Below are 26,638 nucleotides of genomic sequence, written 5' to 3'. Positions count from 1 at the left end.
TCTGCAAGGTACCTTCTGACCATAAAGTTCTGTGATTCTAATTTGAAGCTCTATTTTTCCCTCTTTATTAAAAATATTAAAGTACAAGATTAAGTGATGTAAGAGGAGGAGCATACAATAGCTAATTCCCATGGCATTATCATTTGCTGTTTTATATAAAAGGACTTGTAATCCAATGAAAAGGCATAGCCAACTGCTCAATAACCATGAAGACACAGTTGGAGCTCAGGGTAACTTGGTCTTTCCTCTCATGAGATATCTAACTACACAAAATCTGGAAAAAAAAAAATGGATGGAGGCAGATTGGTGTGACTACAGACCACAGAGATAGGAATCATGGAGGAAAGAGTATAGGGAAATCCACAGAAAGCTTTTTGATAGGTTTCTGTTCCTATTTTATTTGCTGATCACCGGTAGTCATGAATCGGGGTGTGTTGTTATCATTCTGGTTTTGGTAATTCTTGTAGCCACTCAGCACTATAATCTAAAGAGGGAGTTGCTTGACCTGTGAGTTGGATAAACAACCTTACCAAGATGCCCTGGGTGGGTGTCCCATAGTGGAAGAAGAAGATGGGGAGCAGAATCAAGAAAGGGAAAGACAGACATTGTAGAGACACTGAATCAGAGCCAGAGAGGGGCCGTGAGAGAAGCCACAAGGCATGAGGGGTCTTGCAAGAAGAGAGCAGTATGATTTGAGGCAGGCCAGAGGGTGACTGAGTCAGGCAGCAAAGAAGTACATTAAGAGACCAGACAAAATCAGTTGGAAAAATGCATGAAAGTGGCAGCTGCCGCTTAGGGGAGTTTTTCATCCAGGTGGATAAAAAAACAAGGCCCAGGGAAGCTACACTGATAGAGATGTTAAGAATACCAGCAAATGAGGCTTGGGAGACAGGAGCTTAAGACTCAGTTGGGGTTCGAGTTTGGAATAAATAAGGAGGGACTGAGTGATCCAATCATTACAGCTGACAGGAAGGTGAGGGAAACATAGATCATAGAGATTGGAGATCAGGAACTTAGCAAATCTAAATACCACCTGTACTCCGAGATGGTGTTGAGATGAAGAGCTATGGGGGAGAAATTTAAGGGAAAGATCCCAAGCAAAAGAGTTTGGATGGAAGACCTCCAAAATGCCCAGAAACGTTACCTCTGCCAGGTTCTCTGTCAGGTCACAAGCTTGTCCATCTGCAACTTTTGAAATCATGGTTAATCCAAGTTGTGAAAAAACTTGCAGATCCCAGCCAGGCCCTGGCCTCCTAAGAACACATGTACAGATGACAGCAAAAGCCTCCCCCCCTCCGTACATGATGGCTGGTCATCGTCATCAGATACTGATTTACAACACATGAGGTCCAGGCCAGGAGAGATGGCAGACCCATATCTCTGCCTTGGGACAGGCACTCATTATTTAAAATGTCAGACGTGGAGGGCTTTGGGAGTTAAGAGCGTCCCTGTTTTAACTCTCGAGGCTAATAGCTCAGGCCCCGGGAAAGAGAGAGAGCTGGCCTTATTGTTCTAAGGGGTCTGAGGTCAGAAGAGGGTTGGGCCCTCTGGTCAGAGGAACTAGCCTCTCCACGTGGCTGGACAGCCTGTACCAAGAGCACTTGGTGAATATCCCACTTGCCCTCTGTGACAGTTCATTTTATGCGTCAATATGACTGGGCTAAGGGATGCCCAGATAGCTGGTATTATTTCTGGGTGTGTTTGTAAGGGTGTTTCCAGAAGAGATGAGCATCTGAATCTGTGGGCTGAGTAGAGAAGATTGTTCTCGCCAGTGAAGGTGGGCATTGTCTAATCCACAGTGGGCCCGAATAGAAAAGGTGGAGGAAGGGCAAATTCACTCTCTCTCCTTGAACTCTCCTCGAACTCTCCTCTTCTCCTGACCTTGGACACTGGAGCTCCTGGTTTTGGGGCTTTTGGACTCAGACCAGGACTTACACCATTAGCCGCCCCCAGTTCTCAGGCCTTTTGACTTGGACTGAACTACACTCTTGGCTTTCCTGGTTCTCTGTCTGACAGTTGGCAGGTCATGGGACTTCTTGGCCTCTATACCCTGATGAGCCAATTCTTATAGTAAATAAGTAAATAAATGAATGAATAATATTTATTTCTCTGAAGAACCCTGAATAATACATCCTTTCTGCATCTCATAAGGAATCTCATCAGAGAAGCCAATCTTGGGACACACAAAACCAACTCTCCGTTCCTGGAGATAAGTGGGCTTCATTTTTTGAGAAGTGTACCAATATTTACAATTGGATTTCGAGACTAGTAAAACACCCATAGAAGTTCTTTTTTCTCTTTATTTCTAGGGCAGTGTGGTTCTCAAGCTTTTTGGAATCAGGACTCCTTATACTCTTAAAATTATTGAAGTCCCCAAAGAACTTTTGTTTATGTGGGTTACGACTTGATGTTTACTGCATTACACCTTACAACTGTGGAATTTCTAAAATATTTATTTATTAATTCCTATATAAATAACAATAATGAATACAAGTTAACACATTTTTATGAAAAATAATTATATTTTTCAAAACAAAAACTTTAGTGAAAAGAGTGGCATTGGGTTACATTTCTGCAAACCTCTACGATGTCTGGCTTACTAGAAGACAAGCTGGATTCTCATACCTGCTTCTGCTTTCCATCTGTTGTGATATGTTGCTTTGGTTAAAGACATACAGAAAGAAAATCAAGCCTCACACAGATATGTAGCTGGAAGAAGGGAGGAACATTTTAGTAGCCTTTTCAGATAATTGTAGATATTTTTCTCTGACATACCACCAAAACTTGGTGAGTGCTAATTTCTTAAAAGTTACTGACAGTGTGGAATTTGAAACCACGTCAATGACTTTTTACACTCTTACATTAAAATCCACTGGTTTATCTTATACTTTAAGTAGATGTTTACTACAGCATGATTTTGTAACATCATGTATTGGTCATTTGGAAAATATTGAGCTCCATAGTTCTTCCAAAACATCAGCACAATATCAAAAAGTCACATTCATTAATATCACTATGAATCTCATCAGAAACATATGTAAGTATCAGGACGCTGTTAAAGTCACAAGTGATGATCTAAAATTCTAATTTTCACTTCTAGCTACAAATATTATCATTGCCAAAAAATACCACCAATTGTTTTCTTGGAAGTTCCAGGCTCACTTCATTCATTTTTGGAGAAATACCCAAGTCTGAATAATCATAGTGTGCGTGTCAGTCTTTCTTTCAAGTAAAAATAATATTCCATGGAAAAAGCAGCTATATCAAACCATCTCACGAGAGATTTTCCTTAAGATAACGAAGTACTTCAGTATGCAGCAGAAGTACTTTCTATGTACCTAACATTTTGTCACGAAGAATATTTAAAAGTCTTGCACTCAAGGGTAGAGATTTAATAAAATTAATAATTTTTACTGCTCCATCAAGGATATCCTTAAATGAATCTTTCTTTCTTTAAGCGAAGATGAGAATGACTACTAATACTTTTTTTTTGGTGTCATTGCCTTGATCTGAGCTGCTAAGTTGCCACCATTTTATTCCCATTGCTTTTAATCATCAGTGCAGTGTCAACACAGATAAAAGAGCAAATCATATTTTGAAAAGACTTTGACCTCAAGGACCCCTCTAGAGCCCACACGATTCTAGGGGGGGCGGGGCTCCCCTGTCTACCACCCTTAGTGGTACTTGGGAAAGGATAGAATTAATCCTGTGAGAGTGAGGGTTTATGACACATCGTCTTAGAATATATAATTTTGAGAAAATCTATCTTAATCTTACATTTGAGAGGTGATGGAGATGGAGGTGGAGAGAGTACTATAATTATTAAGATAAAATATGCTTTCAAAAGCTTGGGCCATGGGGGTGAATCAAATAGAATATTCCACAATAATGACTACGGTCAACAGTAATCCAAGTTCATGGGTACGTGCATCCAAATGGCACGCATTCCCCAAATCATTTATCCACTCGATTTTGAAATCCATTGTAGCAACCTCCAGCTATTTATCTTCCTAATATTTTAGGTTAGTCTAGCATTAAAATTAGCTTGTGTCCTCTAAACTTCTAGACATCGAGGGTGAGATGCCAGTGCCCTCGAAGAGTGCTTTGTAGCAGAGAGAGATACCAAGCTGAGATTGAAACAGAAGTTGTTCTGTCCTTATTTCCATTTTCTCTTGTTGTGTACTACTTCAAATAATTTTTGGAAAGACGTAGAGGTATGAACAAATTCAATTAAAAATGCTTTTGGCTGTTGATAGAACACCTGTATAATTAAACGTCGACAGCATTTGCCTGCGTGCCTTTAAAAGGTTTCAGGAAATGTACTCTACTTTGAAGAAAGCCTTAAAGTGTGTTTTCAATTATAGTGTACTAAGCACTGGAAAGAGTCAGCAATTCAGGAAAAGGTAGTGGTGTATCTGTGCAGAGTAATAGTTCTCCATATCCCAGCTAAAGGCTCTGAGGGAGCGATGGTGAAGTGTTGTGGCCGTTCTGTTGAACTTGTGTTAGGTTTAAAGATGCTACACACTCAGGGCAATGACTCTGTTTAGAATGGTAGGCTCTGATTTATCATTCATACACTAATTTCACGTCCAATGCTACTGACAGTAGTCAAAATCATGCCACCAGTTGAGTTTGATCTGAGTTGGAAGGTAGTTCTATTTCAAATTAGAACTCGGGGAAACTTAACTACCAGTTTACTTAAGCCAATTTTCAAGGAAGAGTTGGTTTAAGCGTGATGCTCCATTTCAAACTTGACTGCTCTCTGTTTGGTTTTAGATTGAATTCAAGCAGGTGTTTCAAAACCTGCGTCAGATAGCATTACCTGTCACTGGGAAGCTAGATCCTTCCGGGGAGTGGCACAGAGGGTTTCACCCTGAGATTTCACTATCAATGAAAAACATCTTTTGGGAGATATAACACTCTTTAAGCTTCTCCAATGAAAGTGTGCAATGCGAAAGCTTATTGTTATTTTTGAAGGGGGTGTGTAGGGATTTAACCCCCATGACTGTCTTGAACACCACTCCAGGTGTGATAATTCAGTCAGAACCTCAAAGAGGCATTAGCTACCCGTGTAAGCGTACGGAGTGTCATTTTAATGTTCTGTATCTCTGCCGTGCCTCCACCTTCTTTGATGAAAAAGTCTATTTTAAAATTTCTAAGAAAATATTTAACATAATAAGATGATGAGTCAGAGGTCTGAAAAAGCTAAAAAGGGAAGATGTAGTTAAATAATGCACCTTTTTTATTTTTTAGCTACATCTGACTCATGACATATAATGTATGCGGCTAAGTTCAAAGTTTTCTCTTACAAAGAGAGTTTTATGAAACAACTCTTCTTCAGACTGGTTTTTACTTCAATTATAGTAGCAGGTTTTGGAGTTTAAATCATTAACAACCTCTGAGTGAACTTTTATCCAAATGACTGCAAGTCACAAAGAGAACAGTCCTCTTTCACCAAGTACCTTTTGTGCTGGAGTGAGACCCGTCCTTTTCTATTTTTCCCCTTTATGTCTCTCTTTGAAGAAAGATGTGTGATTTGTAAAGTAATGAAAGTATGTATCAGTTAATGAAAACTGCTATATTGAACTCACAATGCAAACTGGAATTGCTTCAGGGTAAGCTTCACATACCTGCATTAAAGCAGGGAAAAAAGTAAATTTCAGAAGTCAAGATTGCCGAAGGAGTATCATGTAGCAGTTAAATCGACCATCAGGGGTGACCTAATCTTATTTTTCCCCCTTTGTCAAGGAGCTGTAATTTTCATTTAGGCAGCCTTTTCCAGTTTTAACTCCACTGGACACTCCAAAACAGGGCACTTATTCCATCAACCTAGTTATTGATGTCACCATATGTTATTTTTTAATTTTTATTTTTGTTATTTTTATTGTAATGTTTTTGGAGAGTGCGTGGAAGACTGTCACCTCCACAGACTTAAGGTAAATGTGTGAGAGAGTAATTCTCTGAGTGCCAAAACCCTGAAGAATTTATGTAGTTTAATCAACAAAAGAAAGTTATGAGAGAAACCTATTTTCTCTCGAAAAATCAGTAAGAATAATGAAATAATCGTTGTTTCAAGAGTGGGAAAAACTTTTTTCCCCCCTAGATCTGGCGAATAGCGGGATAAATTTGAAGAAGTCCATCCCACCCCCGCACGCGCGCCCCCCATTCTTTCCAGACAGAGCGGTTGCAAATCCCAGCCTGAGTCCGCCCTGGGAGCCTTAGGGCACCTTCCTCTTTGCTCTGTGTGTGTGTGTGTGTGTGTGTGTGTGTGTCTAGCTCTCGCTCTTTCCTTCAGTCTGTGCCTCTGTGTGTGTGTGTGTGTGTGTGTGTGTGTGACAGAGAGAGAGAGAGAGAGAGAGAGCGCGAGAGGAGAGAGAGAGAGCGAGAAAGAGAGCGAGAGAGAGAGAGAGAGAGAGAGCGAGAGAGCAAGAGAGCGAGCTGTGAGCTGTGCTGCCGCCGCCGCTGCCCTTTGATCCCGACATTAGTGTTAGGGGCTCGGAGACACAGAGCGCGGCCATAGACACCGACGCACCGGCACTCATTTATTTATACCTCCCATCACACACGCGAGCATAGGACACACACACACTCACACCTATTAGATCCGTTTCCATTGAAGAATATTACGCTCGGGGACAAGCCAGGTGCACGACCAAAAAATTAAAAAAAAAAAAGGAAAAAAAAAAGAAAGGAAAGAAAAGAAGAAAACCCCTCTTCTGGCTCCAGGAAACAAGCTTCAACCCATTGCACACACCGGAGAGAAGGGGTTTCCCCCTGCCCGCCCGCGCGCCCCCCAACTACCTCCCCGCTCCTGCCAGTGTCTGCCTCTCTGCCCCCACGGGGGTTTATTTGATCTCACATTAACCAAGGAGGAGAATGTGAGAAAAGGGGGAAAATGCCCAGGAGGAAGCAGGAGCAGCCCAAGCGCCTTCCCTCACGTAAGTCATCCCTTCTCCACCTCCTCTCGTGCCATTTTCTCGCCCTCCCTCTCCTCTTTCCCCTCCGCAGCCTCCTCCGTTGTTTTCTGCATTAGTTTAGGGTTACAGAGGTGAAACTGACAAAGACACAGCCCGGGTTACTCCTCGTTTAGGTCTATGCTGAGGCAGCCATGTTGGTGATGATCAGCCCCGTGCCCTTTCTATTCTCTCTCTCTTTTTCTTTCTTTCTCTCACCCCCCCCCCTTTTTTTTCCTTGAGATCGGGCTTTTTTCCCTTTTCCCTCCCCTCCCCCTCCTCACTCCGGGTTGCTGGGGGGAGGGGGCAAAAGAAGGGAGGAGGGGAGTAGTGTGGATGCCGGGGTTTTTTTAATCGGGGGTGGAGGGGAGGTGGGAGAGGTTGGAATCTTTTTAAACAAGAAATTCCTTGCGGATCCCGGTGCCTGAGGGTGCGGGGGTCGGGGCGCGCGGAGGGCTGGGGGCCGTGACATGGCGTTTGGGGGTGTCGGGGCGAGGGCGCGCGGCCGCCTGCCGAGTACGGGATCCAGGGAGAGGTCCGTCTCCGGCTAAAGGTTGCGCCGGGGCTGGTCGGGCCCGGAGCCGCCGGCGGCAGCGGCGGCGGCAGGAGCAGGAGGCGGAGGTGGAGGAGGCGGCGGCGGAGGAGGGGAGTCGGGGGCGGGCGAGGCGGGAGCGGCTGGGAGGGTGTGGGGGCACCGCACACAAACACACGGGTACACACGCGCCGCCGGGCGGCTGCTCCCGGGGCGCCGGGGCGAGGGGGCGCGCCGGGGCGCGGGGGCGCGGGGCGGCCGGGCTGGGGGCGAGGCCCGGCAGCGGCGGGCGGATGTGGGGTGCGGGAGCTGCGCCGAGGCGGAGGCAGGAGGCAGGGCGGCTCGCGGCGCGCGAGGTCCCTGCAGAGCCGAGGGGAGGGAGGAGCAGGGCTCCTGGCCGCAATAAAATGCGGGGTCAGTCGGAGCAGACGGAGCCGGGCGAGACTCGGGCTCTCAGACCCCCCTCCCCGGCGAGCCTGAGCAGAGTCCAGGACTAAAGTGCATCACAGCCCTCCCCGGCTGCAGCCACACACCAACTGGAGACACACACCGCCGGCACGGCCCGGTCCCCTTCCCCTCCTCCACTCGCGCCCCTGGTCCCTCTCCGCCCTCCCTCCGGCTTTTCTTTGCGAGACTCTTAACTTTTCCCCCACTCCCTCTCCAGCTCACACCCCCACCCCCCCCCCAATCTTTCTCCGCTTTGAGTGTTCCGAGATGCTGCTAAAGCTAAAAGTGAAGGAGAAAGAAGCAACTAAAAATATCCCCCGGGGCCGCCCGGCTCCTTGAATGCAGGGAGGAGGGGGCAGGGGAGAAGGCGTGGGGCGGGGTGACGGGGAGGAGGGGACGCCGGAGGCGCCGGAGGGAGGGGTCGGGGGAGACGGAGGGTCAATTTCTCTTCTCTCCCCCCGCACTGCTCCTCTCTCCCGGCGGTTTGGCGCTGCTTGGAGCCCGATCCTGCAAAACCCGGGCTGGGGGCGGGAGCGGAGCCGGAGCGCCCGCCCGCCCGGGTGTCAGGCCGACGTGGTCGGTCACCTGAAGTTCACGGAGGGTGGGGGAAGGGTTAAGGTTATGGTGTCTCGGGCTGGGGTTGTGTGTGAGCGTGTGCGTTTCCGCTGCAGACAGGCAGCGCGATCGATCTCCCCCTCGCGAAATCTCCGCGGCGGTGCCTGCCCGGGGGACGGGCAGGGGGCGCGGGTGGCTCGGGCCGGGCGCCCCCGTGCCTCCGTGTCACCCGGGCCGCGGCCGAAGTGGCGAGCAAGGGCACTCGCAGGCAGCCCGCTCCGCAAACATTCCTCTTTCTTTCCCCTTCCCGGTACGCAGGAGTCGACGCACAGGGCTTGGGTTGTGCTTTTTTTCCCCTTCCTTTAAAAAAAAAAAAAAATGCCCCTGTGCAGTCCTTTCTTCGCCTGCCCGCTAGAGGTTCTGAGGATAATATCACATATGTAATATATATGCACATAAAATCATTCGCAGGCGCCTGGGTGTGTAGGGAAATTTTGTGCGAGGAAGGAGAAGGCGTCGGAGTCGGGGAGGGCGAGTTGGGAGGCTCCGCGCTGCGATTCACAGAAAACTCGCAGCAGTTGGTGGAAGTGTGTGCGTGCACATGGCCGGCCGGCCGCAGTTCCCAGCTCTTTTCGGGGGCGTTTGGGGGCAGGGAGAGGAGGCAGGAATCCTGGGGGGGCGTCGGGGGAGGCTTGCCCTGCTCGGACAAAATGGGCTTCAGTGTTCTCTGCGAACTTGCCCTTAGATGGCAACTTTGGGCGCTGATGAGCTTGTGTGCGAAAACCAGGGCGGTGAGGTTATTTGGTCATTTTCCTTTCTTCTTAAAAAAAAATCTTGGCGGGGTGAGAGGGAGGGTAGGAGGGGAGAAGGGATTTATCTGCTCGGTTGTGACGGAGATGGAACGCCTTCCCTCCCGTTGTGGGTAGTGCAGTCGGGCAGCTGCAGCCTGCCCTGCTGCTGACCTTGACCCTGACCTCGTGCGACTACCCTCTCCGTCTGAGAGGAAATTCAGGCTCCATTTTAGCTCGTGTGTTTTGGTGGGCCTCTCCAGTGCGCTGGGGCCTGGTGATTAAGTTATATTTTGAGAGTGGTCTCTCCCACCCTGTTCTCTACTTGAATACTGTTATCCACTCAAGTTAAAAAAAAAAAAAAGAGAAAGAAAAAATCAACTCCTTCTCTCAGTCACATAAAGCCACTTTTACTGAAGTAAAAAGCAATAACCTTTTGGAAACACCGTAAAAGTCCCTCCGGTTTTTAAAGAGAAGCCTAATTTGTGAAGCTTTCTCCACTTACCTTTGGTTTGAATGGATTTTTGTGGATGTGTGCTGCCTGTTTTAAGCATAGTTTACACATGTTTTGTGAGCAGTTTGCATTTGAGCTAAGAGCAATTTCTGGGCAAATGGTGTATTTTGCAATTCAGACATAGTAACCCAAGGCTTGCTAAGTGCTGAGTGAGTCTTGAAAGAACTTGCAGTGGGGTGGACTTTGGTCAAATTAATGTTAATTTGTATTTAATGTAGAATATAATTGTAGCCCTAAATTCCAGTTTTAATGCTAAGTTCTTTGTTTATTTGTTTATTTGTGTGCGGTGGGGGGGGGCGGCCAGATTTTTCTTTCCCTGGAGAACCGTTTTGTATCAAAGTTAAAATATAGAGCGTTGGGAGTTGATTGCTCTGATAGACTGTCATCCTGAGTTTTTAAGAAGTTATATAGGGGCCGACTTAACATTTCTCCATAAAAGAAAGGAGTGATATGCTTGGGTTTCAGGGTGGGAAAGGTGGGAGGGGGAATGAGATGGGGAGCATTGCTTTTGAAACCAAAAAGCCTTCTGAGTAAACACAAGTACTTAAGAGCCACTATTGATGTAACGTTTTTAGAATTTAGAGAACCTGTAAACCCATTTAAGAAGTTCAAATTAGAATACAAGAAAAGAAACTTGTGATAACTGCATCTCTAGAAAATTTAGGATGCTTTCCACTTCCTCTTAGGTCCCCCCCCTTGCCTGTGTACCCCTCCCCCCATAAACCATTGCTACTAATAAACTCTATGTGTTATTAAATATGATACTAGCCAGCCACAGTGGGGAACCTCCAAAGCCCACAGTCCTCCCACCCTATAGCACAGACACCAGGGAACCTGGAAGTTCCACCCTCCAGTAGATTAGTCCTGGAAATCCAGACTAGCACTTGGTATTATCTGATACCAAGTCTGGGGTGAGCCTCAGCCCCTGGCACGGAGTCCCAGCAATTCCCCAGGCTGGGCTTCGTTCTGCTAAGGTTTCCTAGCTCCTTCTGTTCAACTAGACACCCATGGGACTGTTCAGAACCGAATTAGCTTTGGGGATGGGCGAGCCTTTAACCTGACACTACTAACCTAAGCGTTAGATTTCTGATTTAAAATTCTACACAGTCCTTTCCTCCTGGGCCTCTGAAGTAAGTGTGTGTGTGTGTTTGTTTTTGTTATGTGGGCCTCATACATATGCAGAAAAACAAATGGACTGTCCTATAGAATTGAATGGTGATCCTACTGGCTGCCAATCAAAACGGCGAGCTGCGCTAGCTTTCGGAGGTGACCCCCAACCAAGGGTGTTAAACCTAAACTATTTTTGAGAAGTGGATTTCAAAATTATTATTCGAACTAAAGCCTTTATTTCTTGGCCTAGAGCAGTAATTATCATTTTGGGATTTAAATACGACTCTGCTGCAATTGATGGCTCTTTTACAAAAGTTCTTTCCACTAACGGGGTCCGATACCATGTTCCAAAAAAATGTCCTAGAGGTCCTTGGAGCTATACGATGTGCTTATCTTTAGCAGAATCCCGAACTGCAGAGTTTAAAAATGTTTGTCAGCCTGAGAAAGAGGAAGAGAGGGAAACTGATACGGTGACTGTTTGCCAGGCCCGGGGCTCGGCCCTTTGTGAACATCGTTCCATTTGGGATCACAGACTGGAGAGGGAAAGGGGTGTGTTTGTTGCATCTGTAAAACCTTTGACCATCGGTACCATCAGCACTTTTAAGATTTCCTCATTAGCTTCAACTTACCCCTAAACGGGTATGAGTTTAGATTCGCTTCTGTTTATCATTGGAAAGCTGCCCGATGCCTATTCCCGAGGGGGAGCACAAAGGAAAAGTTCATAAAACAATTGTTTTGTTATTCCAGTATTTTCACTGTTTACTCAGTTGCGGGTCAAGACCAGAACAGGTTATTGTGTTCGGCATGAACAAAACTTTAAAAATTCTTTCTTGCTTTCTAGTAAAATTGGGAAACAAGATGACTGAAAAGAGACAGGATCCCTTATTTTTATATTTTTATGGGTCTTTCTATGTCTATTGAAAGACAGAAGGTAGAAGATTGAACCCTTTCCCTTACTTATTCTTATTAAAGTTTTCCAGTGACCAGACAGTACCTCCTGACTAGGACAGGAACCATGGGGAAGTTTTTAAAATCTGAAATAGAAAAGTATTTCACTTCGGATGGTTCTGGGGTACCACAAAGCTTGATGCTGGGCAGAAGTGTCTATCTGTTCTCCTGAAAGAAATCCATGTATTCCTAATACAGTAAGTAGGGTCCACTGAGCTTTGCTGTTAAAATAAGGAAGATAGCTCAAAATCGCCTTCCTTCTAATGCTGCAAAATAGTTTGTAATAAAAAAATTGATTTTTAATTTGTCTACGTGTTGCCATCTCGCTCTGGGGATGACACAGCTGGTGTGAACTGACAAGTCTCCTGCACCAGGTGTTAATAAATCACGTTGGGGAAGTAGAAATTGGACAGCTTTCGGCCAGTGTTAGAGCTTGCTGTGCATTTGAGTTTTCAGAGTCTTTGAATGGCCTGTTAGGAGAGTTCCTAGGGAGGTGTGGAAAGTCTTGATCTCGCGAGGCTTATAAAATTAGATGGACAAAAAGGCTGTGGAAACAGCCAAGGGATCTTGTCGTACTGATGGAGTAACCAGGCAGGCTTCTCCTGGGGTCACAAGTTGGTTTACAATACAAGGATTAATTAATTAATGTCAAGATGTCCTTGTAGGAAAGACCAGATTCGAAGTGTGTAGGTGAAGCAGTTTATTTAGTAATCCCGGTAGTTCAGATTGTGTCTGAATGACTTCGTTTCCCCGGAAGAGAAAAACTCGTCCGGTAGCACTAACCCTGGTCACTTCGTGCAGAGTGGTGTCTTTGGACTCAAAAGATGGTAAGGTGCGAAGGAAATGATGGTGGAGCCCAGATTGTCAGAGTGGAAAAAGCTCTCCTGGTTTCCGTGACTGGTCAGTAATGCCCTCTGTGAAAGCTGAGGGCAGCTTAGTCCTGGGAGGAGGTTAATATATCCTTTCGCTTTCCTCGTTTGAAGTTGCCTCGTCTCTCCTCCACTCTTCCTTTTTAAATATCTGCTGGAGTATTAGGACAGGAGGACCGAAAAACAAACACAACAGGCTGGAGCTCATCTCTCTATTCTGAGTGATGTGTTAGTAATTTTCTATAATTTAATCAGACTGATCGCAGAACAAGATAATGAGAGTGTGACCTACAAAATAGGACTTTTGGGGGCGTGAAAGGCTTTCTAGCAGAAGGTTTTTACAAGACCATGAGCTTTGTGGTGAAGGAGTAGATTTTGAGTTTCCTCTTATCTGAAAGAAATCCAGACCAGGCCTAGTGATGGGAAGACGTGTGGGGGGGTTTTGTTTTTTGGTTTTTTATCCATCAGATTTCGTTACTGCATTGGCCTCAGTAAAGACACTCTAGAATCACATTTTAGAGATGCAGGTTGTCAGGGAAGATGCTGTGTCCTGTTTCTGATGGGCTCTTTTCTATTTCCTACTTTCTAGGTGTAGCTCAGTAATGCACACCATCTAGGGCCATGTGTACAAAATACTTTATGGTTTATGGTAGCTGAAATGTCTTTCGTCATATTTTATAAGAAACTAATGTGCAAAGCACAAACCTTAGAAATAGGTAAGAGATTTCATGGGCTGAAGTTTCTAGCTGCTTTCCCCCTTCTGTTTAGGAGCAAGTTTTGTATTTCTCTCCTCCATCTGTACATTACATTTTTATGATATTAGAGAATAGTATATATGTCTAGGTGCTGAAGCAGGGGCCTCTCAGACGGCTTTATCATTCCCCAAGGACCCACCTTGGGATAGAATCACTGTAGCTACAAGGTAGTTTCATAAATTAAAATCAGACCGGCTTGATACTAATCTTTAGCTGCATGGGTGCATATCGTTGTTTATTTTATAAAAGTCAGCCTCACTGCCTGTGTACACACACACACACAGACACACACACACACATACACAGAAGCTGCCCTGTAGCTAATTTTATAAAATGTACAGTGATACACGCCCACGGTCTGAAATCAGCATGAGGCCTTTAGCCACTCTGTTTTTCACAGACTGACCCAGAGTTATAGTAAATGCAGCAGATTCTGTGTGCCTAAAAAGGATATTGTTTCCAGCCTTCCCTTCCCTTCTTGTTAAAAAACTTCTACCACTGAAGCTCCCTCGAGTTCTTAAGTGACTAAGGCTTAGGTACTCTTGCTTCTGTTTTTAAGAAATTCCAAATTCAGCCAAGTTCTATCTCCCAGCAAGGAAGGAATGTGTGGACCTTCTCCGAGGCTTGCGCCTGAAAAAGCCAACCCCAAAATAATCCCTCTCTCTCTCTCTCCCTCTTTCCTGTAATTTCTCCATGGGTCAGAAAAGTGGCTAGAGCCCCATTAGAAGTGAGCTGTGAAGGGAAAAAGACGAAGGGTGAGAGAAATGTGCGTCTCGGGATGAATCGTTTGGAGTGCTCTGAAGAGGTTGGCTTTCAAAGGGGAACAGAGAAGCCCAGGGACGATGGTCTTTTCCACGACAGATCAGCAGCAGCCTGCTTATCTGTGCTTTTGAAACAAGCTGCTGTACTTGAGGAGGGGGAGAGATTTTTCTAAAGTTACGTAGTGCCAGTGTCTTGGGTTGTCTGGTGGCATATTTTATTTATTGACTTGTTTTTATTATTATTGGAGTATAATTGCTTTACAATTTTGTGTGAGATTCTGCTGTACAGTAAAGTGAATCAGTTATATGGATACCCATATCCCCTCCCTTTTGGACCTCCCTCCTATCCACCCCCCATCCCACCCATCTAGGTGGTCACAGAGCACCGGGCTGAGCTTCCTGTGCTTATAGCATGTTCCAGCTAGCTATTTTACGCATGGTAGTGTATATATGTCATTCCTAATCTCCCAATTCGTCCCACCCTCCCCTTCCCCACTCTGTGTCCACAGGTCCGTTCTCTACGTCTGTGTCTCTGTTCCTGCCCCACAAATAGGTTCATCTGTACCATTTTTCTAGATTCCATATATATGCGTCAATATATGATACTTGTTTTTCTCTTTCTGACTTACTTCACTCTGTAGGACAGACTCTAGGTCTATACACCTCACTACATATAACTCAATTTCATTTCTTTTTATGGCTGAGTAATATTCCATTCTATATATGTGCCACATCTTCTTTATCCATTCATCTGTTGATGGACACTTTAGGTTGCTTCCATGTCCTGGCTATTGTAAATAGAGCTGCAATGAACATTGTGGTACATGACTCTTTTTGAATTATGGTTTTCTTGGGGTATATGCCCAGTAGTGGGATTGCTGGGTCATATGGTAGTTCTATTTTTAGTTTTTTAAGGAACCTCCATACTGTTCTCCACTGAGGCTGTATCAATTTACATTCCCACCAACAGTGCAAGAGGGTTCCCTTTTCTCCACACCCTCTCCAGCATTTACTGTTTGTATATTTTTTGATGATGGCCATTCTGACCAGTGTGAGGTGATACCTCATTGTAGTTTTGATTTGCATTTCTCTAATGATTAGTGATGTTGAGCATCCTTTCATGTGCCTCTTGGCCATCTGTATGTCTTCTTTGGTGAAATGTCTATTTAGGTCTTCCACCCGTGTTTTAATTGAGATTTTTGTGTTTTTTTGATATTGAGCTCCATGAGCTGTTTGTATATTTTGGAGATTAATCCTTTGTCCGTTGCTTTATTTGCAAATATTTTCTCCCTTTCTGAGGGTCGTCTTTTTGTCTTGCTTATGGTTTCCTTTGGTGGTGTATTTTTAAAAGTTTTTGTTGTTGTTTTGTAAGGAGAGAGAAAATATCATGTGATTTTTGCCCTCTTTTCACTATGTCTACTGTATACAGTACATCTTAAGTAAAAAACGGAGACCGTACATGCTTTTTAAGGTCATAGAGTAGTGGTCCAGTGTACAGGCTCTGCTGCCAAGCTGTTTAGATCTGAGCTCTGACACTAACTAGCTGTGTGACCTTGGGCAAATTACTTAACTTCCCTGTTCTCTGGTTTCCTCATCTTTCAATAGTGATAACAGTCCCTATATCATAGGGATATTGTACGTATTAATTGAATACCTAAATAAATGTCAATATTATGTACACACACAAAGCCATACCTAATTAGTGGCTGCTTTGTAGAAAGAGCTCAAGAAAGATTAGCTATTATTAAGTATATGAAATGTTTCCATTTGCTTAGTTTGTGATTACACTGTAGGCATATCTGACTCAGAACTTTTTGGTGATGTCTGTGTTTATTATTATTTAAAAAGAATTTCCATGTATCTCATAGAGTAATAATACGATATGGTAAAATTCTTTTATAAGGCTATATAATAGGGCTTGACAAGTACTTGTTTCATAGGCCAACAATGTTACTTTAGACTTTTACTAGAGGAATAAGTTCCTCTGTGTGTATGATTTGACTGAATTATATCTAAATTGTGTAATAATCATATGAATTTTGACTGGGTTTTACTGTAAAGTGATGATAGTAAATCCACATTCCCAGACTTTCACTGAGATTCAAATGAGAAAATAAGTGTTTAATAAAAGTTTATTTATTCATTGATTTACCAGTCAGTCCACTGATTAAAATTACCCAGGGGAAATTTCCATTGGGTTTTCTATGTGTTCCATAGGTAATAGTTCACATTTTGCGCAGAAAGAAGGAAAGACAGGGTCTGCTGTTTCTAATTGCAGAGGACCAAACCAAGAGAACATTAGATGATTTAGGGTTCTTTTTAATTTTAATTTTATATTGGAGCATAGTTGATTAACAGCGTTGTGTTAGGTTCAGGTGTACAGCAAAGTGATTCCGTTATACATATACATGTATCTATTTTTCAAGAATTTTAAAAGAAGGATTGGGGTATGTGTGTGTTGTATGTGTGTGTTGTGTGTGTGTTGTGGATGATATTAGAAGTCACAAGCTAGTGGCCTACTGATATGTTTTGCCCCATACAGTATGTTTAAAAACTCGAGACAGCATTTGGAAGTGGTCGGTTTCACATACAAATCCAGATTTCCAGCTTCTTCTGAAAACTTGGACGAGCAAGCAGCACCAGGCCACCTCCCCACATGGCAACAATCTGCTGCCGTCGGTGGCGGCTGTCTCCCTTCCCTGGCATGTGCTCGTCAGTCTGCCACAGTTCCTGCCACTGGGCTGCCGTGTCCCCGTCTGCACGTACATCTGTCCACCCCCGTGAAGTGTCTTATCTCCCAGCCCCCACAGGCGTTTGGATTAGAAACTGTTCTATATTCCCCAATATTCTGTAATCTTTTAATTCATCACTGAAGCTAGGGCACTATAAACCACATCCTAGGACAGTATCAGGAATCTGTCTGCGGTCGGGATTAAGATCCTGGTGCTAGACACGTGAGTTCGATCCTGGCTGTCCCACATTTTGGCTGTGACCTTGGCACGTGTCTACAGTTTGCCTGTTTTCTCATCTGTAAATTGGGAAAACGTCGTAGGTCCTATGGGGACAAAGTGAGTTCATACGTGTAGATATTTTGATTCGTGTCTGGCGCATAGTATATGCACAGTAAATGCTGGCCACGTGAAGACACCCGAGGTGTGAATTTCTTTCTTTTCTTTTTTTTTTTGGGAATTTCTTTCAACTAAGGATCCCAGTACGATTGCTTTAACTGTGCTGTGTAATCAGTCAGTGACAACTATTGTTGCCTCTCAGTTTCTGATCATAATCTGCCAACCCAGTGGTTCTCTACCCTGGTAGCCCATTATAATCACCTGGGAGATTTTAAAAATGCAAACACCCCCCAGATATTTAAACTTAATTGGCCCAGAGTGGAGTCTGGGCATGGACATCCTTTAAAAGCTCCCCAGGTGATACAAATGGGTAGCAAGAGTTGAGGACCCTTGAACTAACCAGAACTCCCACTCTGGGCTGATGCCATGTCAGCCAAAAATAAAGGCATGATTTTGAGTCTGGGCAGCTTATTGATGAGAATCTGTTAAACTCTTAAAACCTTTAAAAATAGCTCATGGATCTGAATAATTGACTCCAACTCCTCCGGATCAGAAACCAGAGGTTCAGGGAAGGACCTGTACTAAGCAGGAGACACAGATTCTAGTCTTCTCTGTCACCTTCTCCCACCACAATCACCAGGGTTTCTCACTAGCGTTGTGACCTTGGGTAAGTCACTTGGCCTCTCTGTACTTGGCGGAGTGCCGTCTTGTAAAATGGGTAACAGTACATTAGCCACACCTTCTTTTTATATAATGCTTATATAAACATTTTCGTCGATACCATCTGCCTGTGAGGCAGGCAGGGAAGAGCCCCTCCTCTTACCAATTGGACAGACCTGGAAACTGGGCCACAGGGAGGAAGAAACCAGCTTCAGAGGTCGCCGGCGCGAGTACTGTGAAAGGCTGGAGCCCTGTGAAGGGCGGGTCTCTGGGCTCAGAGCTGCTCTGAGGTCTGTGAAACCTTCACGGGGTCTCAAGCTTGAAGGATATACCTTCACCACCTGCACCTCCTCTCAGACCCTCCACTGCAGGAGGCCCCCTAGGTGCTGATGGAACACATACGTTGCCCTGTGATTCACAAAAACTTGTGCCACCAATCATATTTCTTTCCTCAGAGATTTATTTTGACCTTAGACTAAGCAGAGGGTCATAGAATAGAGTCACATGCAGTGATGTACTTTCTGGGGTCTGAATTATGTGCTCCACGTGGAGAACATTGCCTTCATGTAATGGCCTAGAATTGTGAGTTGTTTTCTATTCTGTGCTTGTTTGGCCCTACTTGTTAACCCAACAATCCTCTCTGGAGCATGAAACACAGCTGTATTTGGAAGGAAACAGAGTGTGGGACACCCTATGCTTCAGGAAATTTTCCGGAAATGTGCTATAGGATTTCTCCCTTCTAGGGGAAAGCAAAACTCCAATAATAACTTACTGGGTTTTAATCTGACCCTAAGAAAGAGGGAAATCAAATTATAGTGAACTGCTTTCTTTCTGACATTTATAGGAAGAGAGGAATTTCATAATCTAGAAGTAGGGCTTGGGTTGGCTGGATGGCTAGATCACAGTTAGAAGTGCTGTGTACCAGTGGCTACTCAAATACATGTTGATAGATGAGAAATATATACAAAAGAGAAGAAAAAAATACATGTATTTTATTTTATTTTTTTTCCTTTCTTTTTTTATTAATTTTTATTGGAGTATAGTTGCTTTACAATGTTGTGTTAGTTTCTGCTGTACATTAAAGTGCATCAGCTACACGTATACATATATCCCCTCGTTTTTTGGGTTTCCTTCCCATTTAGGTCACCACAGAGCATTGAGTAGAGTTCCCTGTGCTATACAGTAGGTTCTTATTAGTCATCTATTTTATACGTAGTAGAGAGTACACATATTTTAAATATGACTTGTGTACTCCATGAGACTGGAACCATGGAAATCACAGATATTAACTGTTTATTAATTTATTCTTAAAAATCTATATTGGCTTTTAATGACAAAAGGAGTGCATGTTTAGTATAAATAATTAAAGCAATGCAGGAATATTTATAGTAAGATGTGAAAGTCTCATTTCCCAACTTACACCCCCAGAGATAACTGCTATTAATCAACAAACAATATTTAAAATTCAGCCATCATTTGAAAAATGGATGCATTTCAGCAGAGTTGGCTACATTAATGTAAGTACTGAATTCAGGACAAGGGTGATAACATTGGCCTTGTGAACTGATTAGATCACATGCATAATAGTGAATCCCAGATTGAGTGCCCTGATTTAAAGGGGGACATTGATAAACTGCTCACCAGAAGGGAGGCAACTAGAATGTTGCAGGCTCTTGAAATCATCATGTGAGGAATTTACTATTGAGGCAATTGGGAGTACTTAATTCGAAGAAAAAAGTGAGGGTGGATAAAAATTGTGCATGGTAGCTACATTGAAATATATGAAGTTCTGTCAAGTGAAAAAGGGAGTAAACTTACTCTGAATTGTCACTCATCCTAAATTCTCACCTTGTGTCTGCTAACTGATACTTGATTCATCCATCCACCCATCCATCCATCCATTCATTCATTCAGGCAGCAGTAACTGAGTGTTTCTGTGCCAGGGATTAAGGATCTGTGGAGCTGAACGGAGCATGGTCCCGGCTCACAAGGATCTCAGAGCCAAGCAGGCAGAGAAGGAGATGGAAACAAATAACTAAAATTCAGCTTGAAAAGTATTTTCATAGATTTCTGAAATGCTGAGCAGAAAACAGAGACTAGGACCCACAGGGTAGAAGTTATAGGGAAGATAACTTTGGTTTCTTAAGATAAGGGCCTGTTGAATAAATAAAACTGCCCACAAATGAAACAGAAGGTCTTGTGTTTACAAAGAAGCTGGTTCCACCAGCTGTCAAGGGTGATGTTTTTAAGGACTGCAAGTAAAGAGGGGGTGAGACGGGGTGCAGAAATGTTGAGAATTCTATCGAGCAAATGCTTCTTTGCTTGGTTTCTCTTATAAAACAGGAAATCTGCTCCTACAGCGGGGAGAGAACATCTTTCAGTATGGTGAGTTGAAAGCCTTTTGGGAATAAGGATACGTGGATGTCGACACACATTAGAGCAGCGAGGATTTGTTCAGCTGAGGGTTGGAGTCCCTACTTGGTGCTCATTCATTAAGAAAAAGTTTTGAGCATTTACCTGGCTCATAAAAGTTGTATAGGATGCAGTCTGTGCTGACAGTTCTTTCAAATGTTGACACGAAACAATCACAGAGGATAAGTACAAATCAATATGCCAACAGGTACAAGACAATAATACATGAATTAGGTGTGTAAATGTTTGAGGAAACTCAGAGGAAGAGTGATGGGTAGAAGATTCTTGGAGAGGATTGGTACCTAAAGCATCCTCAAGGATGTGATGGATTTAGATCTTGAGACGAGAGAAGAACGTTCCAAGCAGAAGAAATAACATTAGCCAAAAGAGGTTGAAATAAACCAGAAGTAGGCAGGAGACACTAAGGAACTTCGTTCAGCCAGAGCGGGCATATTGGTGATGTAAGGATAGGAAGTAGGAAAAATGTAGTAGGAGCTGGCCCAGGTGATAAGAGATTCTGCTGGTTACGTTTAGTGTTTTGGATACAGCACAAAATCAACAGTGAAATTTGGTAGTTTTTCATTGTGCTGTAGATGGAGATGGAGGATGATGGCCTGAAGGAAGAAATGGCCTTTTTAAGTAGGGAGGGCTATTGAAAAACCAAAGTAGATGGATGGCAGTGGCTGTGACCACTGAAGGTGCCTGAGAAGAGACCTGCCACAGTGATGGGGTTCTCTGGGGCCGGTGCTGCAGACCCTCAGCCAGGGCTTAGTCCCTGCCCCTCCTCCAACCACCCCTTCCGTACGTCTTTGGTTTCCTTTGGCAAAGAAAGCTCTAATGCAGCGTCTCCCTTTGGAGGTTGCAAAGTATGTGCCATTTACAAAAAATAATGTATCTAGGGCTTCCCTGGTGGCGCAGTGGTTGAGAGTCCGCCTGCCGATGCAGGGGACACGGGTTCGTGCCCCGGTCGGGGAAGATCCCACATGCCGCAGAGCGGCTGGGCCCGTGAGCCATGGCCGCTGAGCCTGCGCGTCCGGAGCCTGTCCTCTGCAACGGGAGAGGCCACAACAGTGAGAGGCCCGCGTACCACAAAAAAAAAAAAAATAATAATGTATCTAACATTCATACATCTATAATGAAGCATTATGGTTAAACGAACATTAATAAACCTACTGCCCAATCTAACAGATTTCAACGCTAGCAAATTTCTCCCGCTACCTGTTCCCATTTTCCTAAATATTCTGTTGATCATTCCTCTAGCTTTTTCTCTATAGCTTTACCATATTTAGTTTCGCTTGTCTTTGAAATTTATAAAATATAAATGTATTAAAAAGTTGGCAAATAACACGCATTCCGCACCTTTGATTTTCATCCAACTGTTACCTTTGTGCGATGTATTCATGTTGATGCATTTAGCCGTGGGGCATTCATTTTCACTGCTCCCTAGTATTGTACTGTAGAAACATACCACAGGGTGTGTGGTTTGTTTCTACTTTTTGCTGTTAGAAGAGTGCTGCTGTGAGCATACAAGTATATATCTCTTTGGCCTGAGTGAAAATTTCTCTAAGACACTGGTTCTCAAATATTTTGGTCTTGGGACCTCCTAAAAGTTATTGAGGACTTCGAAGAGCTTTTGTGTATATGCATTGTATCCATCTCTATATAGCATAACAGAGATTAAAATTGAGAAATTAGGGCTTGCCTGGTGGCGCAGTGGTTGAGAGTCCACCTGCCGGGGCAGGGGACACGGGTTCGTGCCCCGGTCCGGGAAGATCCCACATGCTGCGGAGCGGCTAGGCCCGTGAGCCATGGCCGCTGAGCCTGCGCATCCGGAGCCTGTGCTCCGCAACGGGAGAGGCCGCAACAGTGAGAGGCTCGCGTACCGAAAAAAAAAAAAAAAAAAGAAATTAAATATTTTTATTGTTAAAAATAATGGTTATAACCCATTATCTGTTCATTATAAATAGGATATTTTTATGAAAAATACCTTTTTCCAAAAAACTTTAGTGAGAAGAGTGGTATCATTTCATAATTTTACAAATCTCTTTAACGTCTGACAAGATGATCATATCTGCCGCTGCATTCAGTCAATTGCAGCGTGTTGTTTTGGAAGGAATATAGGAAGAAAATCTGGCTTCACACAGATGTGTAATAGCCTTTTCAGATAATTATGGCTATTCTTTGGTACTTTGCCAAGACTCAAAAAGAGGGAGCTTCTTAAAGCTATCCCTTAGCTTAGTTCATTGTAATGTGGAATCTGAAACCATTTCCATGAATTTTTTGTATTCAGTTTCATTAAAACCTACTGGTCTATACTGCAGTTTGAATGGATCATCATGTATGTACCATCACACGTGAGTTATTTGGAAAGGATTGTTTCACTAAGTTCTGTAGATCTACCAAATGTTGAAACATTTCATTATACAGTATAAAAAATTTATTAATGTCAACACTGGTCTTATTTGAAAAGTCTATTGGGAAACTGTCAAGTTCACAGTGTAGGGTACGGGTTTTCCAAAATTTTAATTCTTGCTTGAAAGCTTGAATTTTATCGTTGGCTACAAATGCTGTCAGCTTTTCCTTAAAGTATCGACCTTACTTCATTCATTTCCAAGAAATTGCCTGCCAAATACCCAAATTTGCATGACCAAAGTTTATCAGTTAAAAGTGATATTCCAGGGCTTCCTGGTGGCGCAGTGGTTGAGAGTCCGCCTGCCGATGCAGGGGACGCGGGTTGGTGCCCCGGTCCGGGAAGATCCCACATGCCGCAGAGCGGCTGGGCTCGTGAGCCATGGCCGCTGAGCCTGCGCATCCGGAGCCTGTGCTCCGCAACGGGAGAGGCCACAACAGTGAGAGGCCCGCGTACCGCAAAAAAAAAAAAAGTGATATTCCAAGAAAAAAGTTGCTGGTTCTGCTCCCAGCTCAATCACACACGTACTTTTCCTAGATACAGCCATCGTACTTCAGTCGTGGCAGAAGTGCTTTTTGCACACATTTCATTACATTTAATATTTTTTAAAAGTTTACTCAAGGGTCAATCTTTAATAAAATTAATAATTTCTACTGCTGCTTCATCAAAGATACTCTTTTTTTATATATATATAATTTTTTTTTTTTTTTTTTTGGCGGTTCGCGGGCCTCTCACTGTCGTGACCTCTCCCATTGCAGAGCACAGGCTCCGGACGCGCAGGCTCAGCGGCCATGGCTCACGGGCCCAGCCGCTCCGCGGCATGTGGGATCTTCCCGGACCGGGGCACGAACCCATATCCCCTGCATCGGCAGGCGGACTCTCAACCACTGCGCCACCAGGGAAGCCCTAATTTTTTTCTTTTTGACCACACTGCACGGCTTGTGAGATCCTAGTTCCATGAGCAGGGATGAAACCCACACCCCCTGCATTGGAAGCTCAGAGTCTTACCACTGGACCGCCAGGGAAGTCCCCCACCAAAGACATTCTTAAGTGAAACTGGCAGGGTTGTTTTGTTTTCTGTGTGTGTGTATGTGTGTGTGTGTGTGTGTGTGTGTGTGTTTACTGTGAGTGTGTGGTGGTGAAGAGGGCAGTGATTATTAGGATGCTTTGGTGCCACTGCCTCTATTCGAGCTAAGGTGCCAGCATTTTACCCACCATTACTTTTGTGTCATCAGCGCAAATGTCAACAGAGTGAAAAGGGCAGATAATATCTTAGTATTGCTATGAAAACAGTTTTGATCTTGAGGATCCCTGAGAGGGTCTCAGAGACCCCTGGGGGTCCACAGACCACACTTTGAGAACCACCTCTCCAAGGTGCCTGCACGGGAACGGGAATGCCAAGTCTTGGTGTTTGTGCTTCCTCAGCTTTGCTTGATAATGTTACAATGTAGCACTTTGTGGCTGCTTGCACTGAAGAACCCCAAAGGCAGGGGACCCTTCTCTCGCAAGGGTTCTCAGCCTCTAGGAGGTTTCTTTGAAGTATCTTCAAAGTCTTTTGTTCCATCTGCAAATTTGGTTGAAAATAGGCATTTTACTCTATAACATGTGTTGTTTTAAATAAACTTAGCAGTTAAATTACTTTTCGTCCCCACAAATACATATGTCCAAACGTTGATCTATGAAGATGTCCATGTTCATCCTGTGACCTCCTGGTACCCCCTTAGAGAAGGAGAACTCCTGTGGATACCACGGGTTCAGCATGATTTATTGTGGAGAGTGTATTGTTGCGTACGGAGATGCCTGAGATTTTCAGGCCTGGGGAGCTGGGAGGATTTCTGGTCTTCTTGTGATCCCTTTCTGGGCTGCTGTCCCCACCATTCATGAACCCACCGACCCAAGTCAGAAACCTGGGTGTAATCCTACATGCGACCCATTTCCTTTCCTCCCACATCAAATGGACCACCAAGTCTTTTAATTCTACTTCCAAAATATCTCTAGCATTCATCACGCACCCTCCCCACCACTGCTTTCATTTACGTTGTTATTTTCTCCCCTAAGAATTAACATCTTTTTTGCCTCAGTCTCATCTCCTCTTCCCCCACCCCAGCCTCTGTATAATCCAGTCTTTACACTGTAGACTTTCTAAAAGACTCATGTAATCCAGATAATCCTCATTTAGGATCTTTTAGGCATTCCCTGAAAGGATAAAGTTTGCTATTCTTAGCAAAGTATAGAAGATGCTTCATCTTTTGAGCCCCCTTTCTTCTGCCCTCCTGTATATCCCTCCTGTATGCCCTCCTGTATATCCCTTATTTCAGTCATATCGAGTGATCTCTTTTGCAGACCGCCATGCTTCTATCTCCTTACCTTGGCATATTCTTTTCCCTACTTCTGGGATGTCTTCAACCCATCTGATTGGCCTGATAACCTTCTTCTTATCCTTCAACACTCAGTCCTCTGAGAAACCTTCCCTGCCTCCCCTCCCCCCATCATTGTCCCACCTCCCAGCCAGAATTAGGCATATTAGGCATCCCCTCCCATGTTTCCCATGAATCTCTCATAATACCTCCCATGTCACATTATAATTGCTTATTCGTCTATGTCCTTATTGACTATAAGCTTGGGGCATGGATTATTTCTTACTCGTTTTTGTACATCCTTGCACATAACAGTACTTGGTATATAGTAAGTGGTCAGTGAATATTGTTGAATAAGTGAATGAAAGGAGAGGTTAAGAACAGGTCACAGAATCAAAGATAAGAGGTGTTCTATATACATTATTGAATATATGAATGAGTGAATGAATGCATGAATGAATGAAAGAATGGGTCACAGAATCCAAGACATAGGAGGTGTTCCATCAACATTGTTGAATGAACGAATGGAGAAGTTAAGAACGGGTCACAGAATCAAAGGGTTATAGGGGTAGAAAGGACTTGGGGGACTATCTCCTGCTATCTTCCTCTCTCAGAAATGAGAAAACGATTTGCCTGAATTGTTTAACTGGGCTGGGTGGAGGTGATGAACAGTGCCACGAACCTTCCCATGGATGTGGCCTAGCGATGACTGGAGAAAGTCATGTGCTTCTGGAGGAGACTTGCCGACAAGAACAGGGGCCATGGCCTGCACCACAGGGGGGTACCACAATCTGAGTGCCAGAGAGCACTTTTGTGGTTGGAAGTTTGTGGCATTCCAGACTGTAGAGTCTCCCCTCTGTTACTGGCTGCTGCTCTCCATGTCTGTCCTCAATCTGTGCCAAGACTGTAAGATTTTCCTGATGACGGGGCATATTCTGCATCTGGATTCCATGGTCATAACAACCAGAAGTTTCCTGCCCTTTTTGGTTGAGGTGATTATGATATAGAGCTGGGTAGCAATAGCAACAATTTTGAGGTAAGCTCTGCTATTTAAAATACACTGTTCTCTCATCTGAGATTTCTAGGTGCCTGAGAGGGAGAGAAAGGGAAAGCTATATTCACTACGTGCTAACTCTATATGCCAAATACTTTACTTACATAATTCTGATTTACCTTGACAATGACCCTATGAAATTGCAGGTATTAATATCCTGTTCTACACATGAGACAGTGGGCCTGTAGATGTTGGTAGGGTCTAGTAGGAGGCACAGTGGGATTCGAGTGGCATTTTCTGGTGCCAAGGCTTGTGCCCTTTCTGTTTTGCCATGCTGCTTCATGTTCTAGAAATGTTGTGGTTTTTTTGGTTAGGCAAAACCTATTGTCACCTCATTTTATCAACTGGGTGAATTCTTGAAGTTTCATATATGTTATGTACTTAAAAGGAGGAGAATCTGTAGTTGTCTAGTTCAGTGTTGTCTGTGCTTGGCGGTTTGCACAAG

General features: G+C 44.1%; 1 protein-coding gene across 2 annotated transcripts in view; it reads left to right on the top strand.

The window, feature by feature from the left end:
* Window positions 1–6,411: 6,411 nt before the first annotated feature.
* ZNF827 (zinc finger protein 827) overlaps window positions 6,412–26,638 on the top strand; it is a 180,212-nt gene continuing 159,985 nt past the window's right edge. For both annotated transcript variants that reach the window (XM_027117108.1, XM_027117110.1), the window contains exon 1: window positions 6,412–6,938. In XM_027117108.1, the coding sequence (XP_026972909.1) occupies window positions 6,896–6,938 (43 nt within the window). In that variant the 5' untranslated portion in view covers window positions 6,412–6,895. The remainder of the gene's footprint in view (window positions 6,939–26,638) is intronic.

This window comes from Aethalodelphis obliquidens, unplaced genomic scaffold, assembly GCF_003676395.1.
Source record: "Aethalodelphis obliquidens isolate GAN/ISIS:26980383/991018 unplaced genomic scaffold, ASM367639v1 scaffold17, whole genome shotgun sequence".
NCBI classification, from domain to species: domain Eukaryota; kingdom Metazoa; phylum Chordata; class Mammalia; order Artiodactyla; family Delphinidae; genus Aethalodelphis; species Aethalodelphis obliquidens.
The sequence above is the reverse complement of the archived record's forward strand: the minus strand, read 5'-3'. Positions and strand labels throughout refer to the sequence as shown.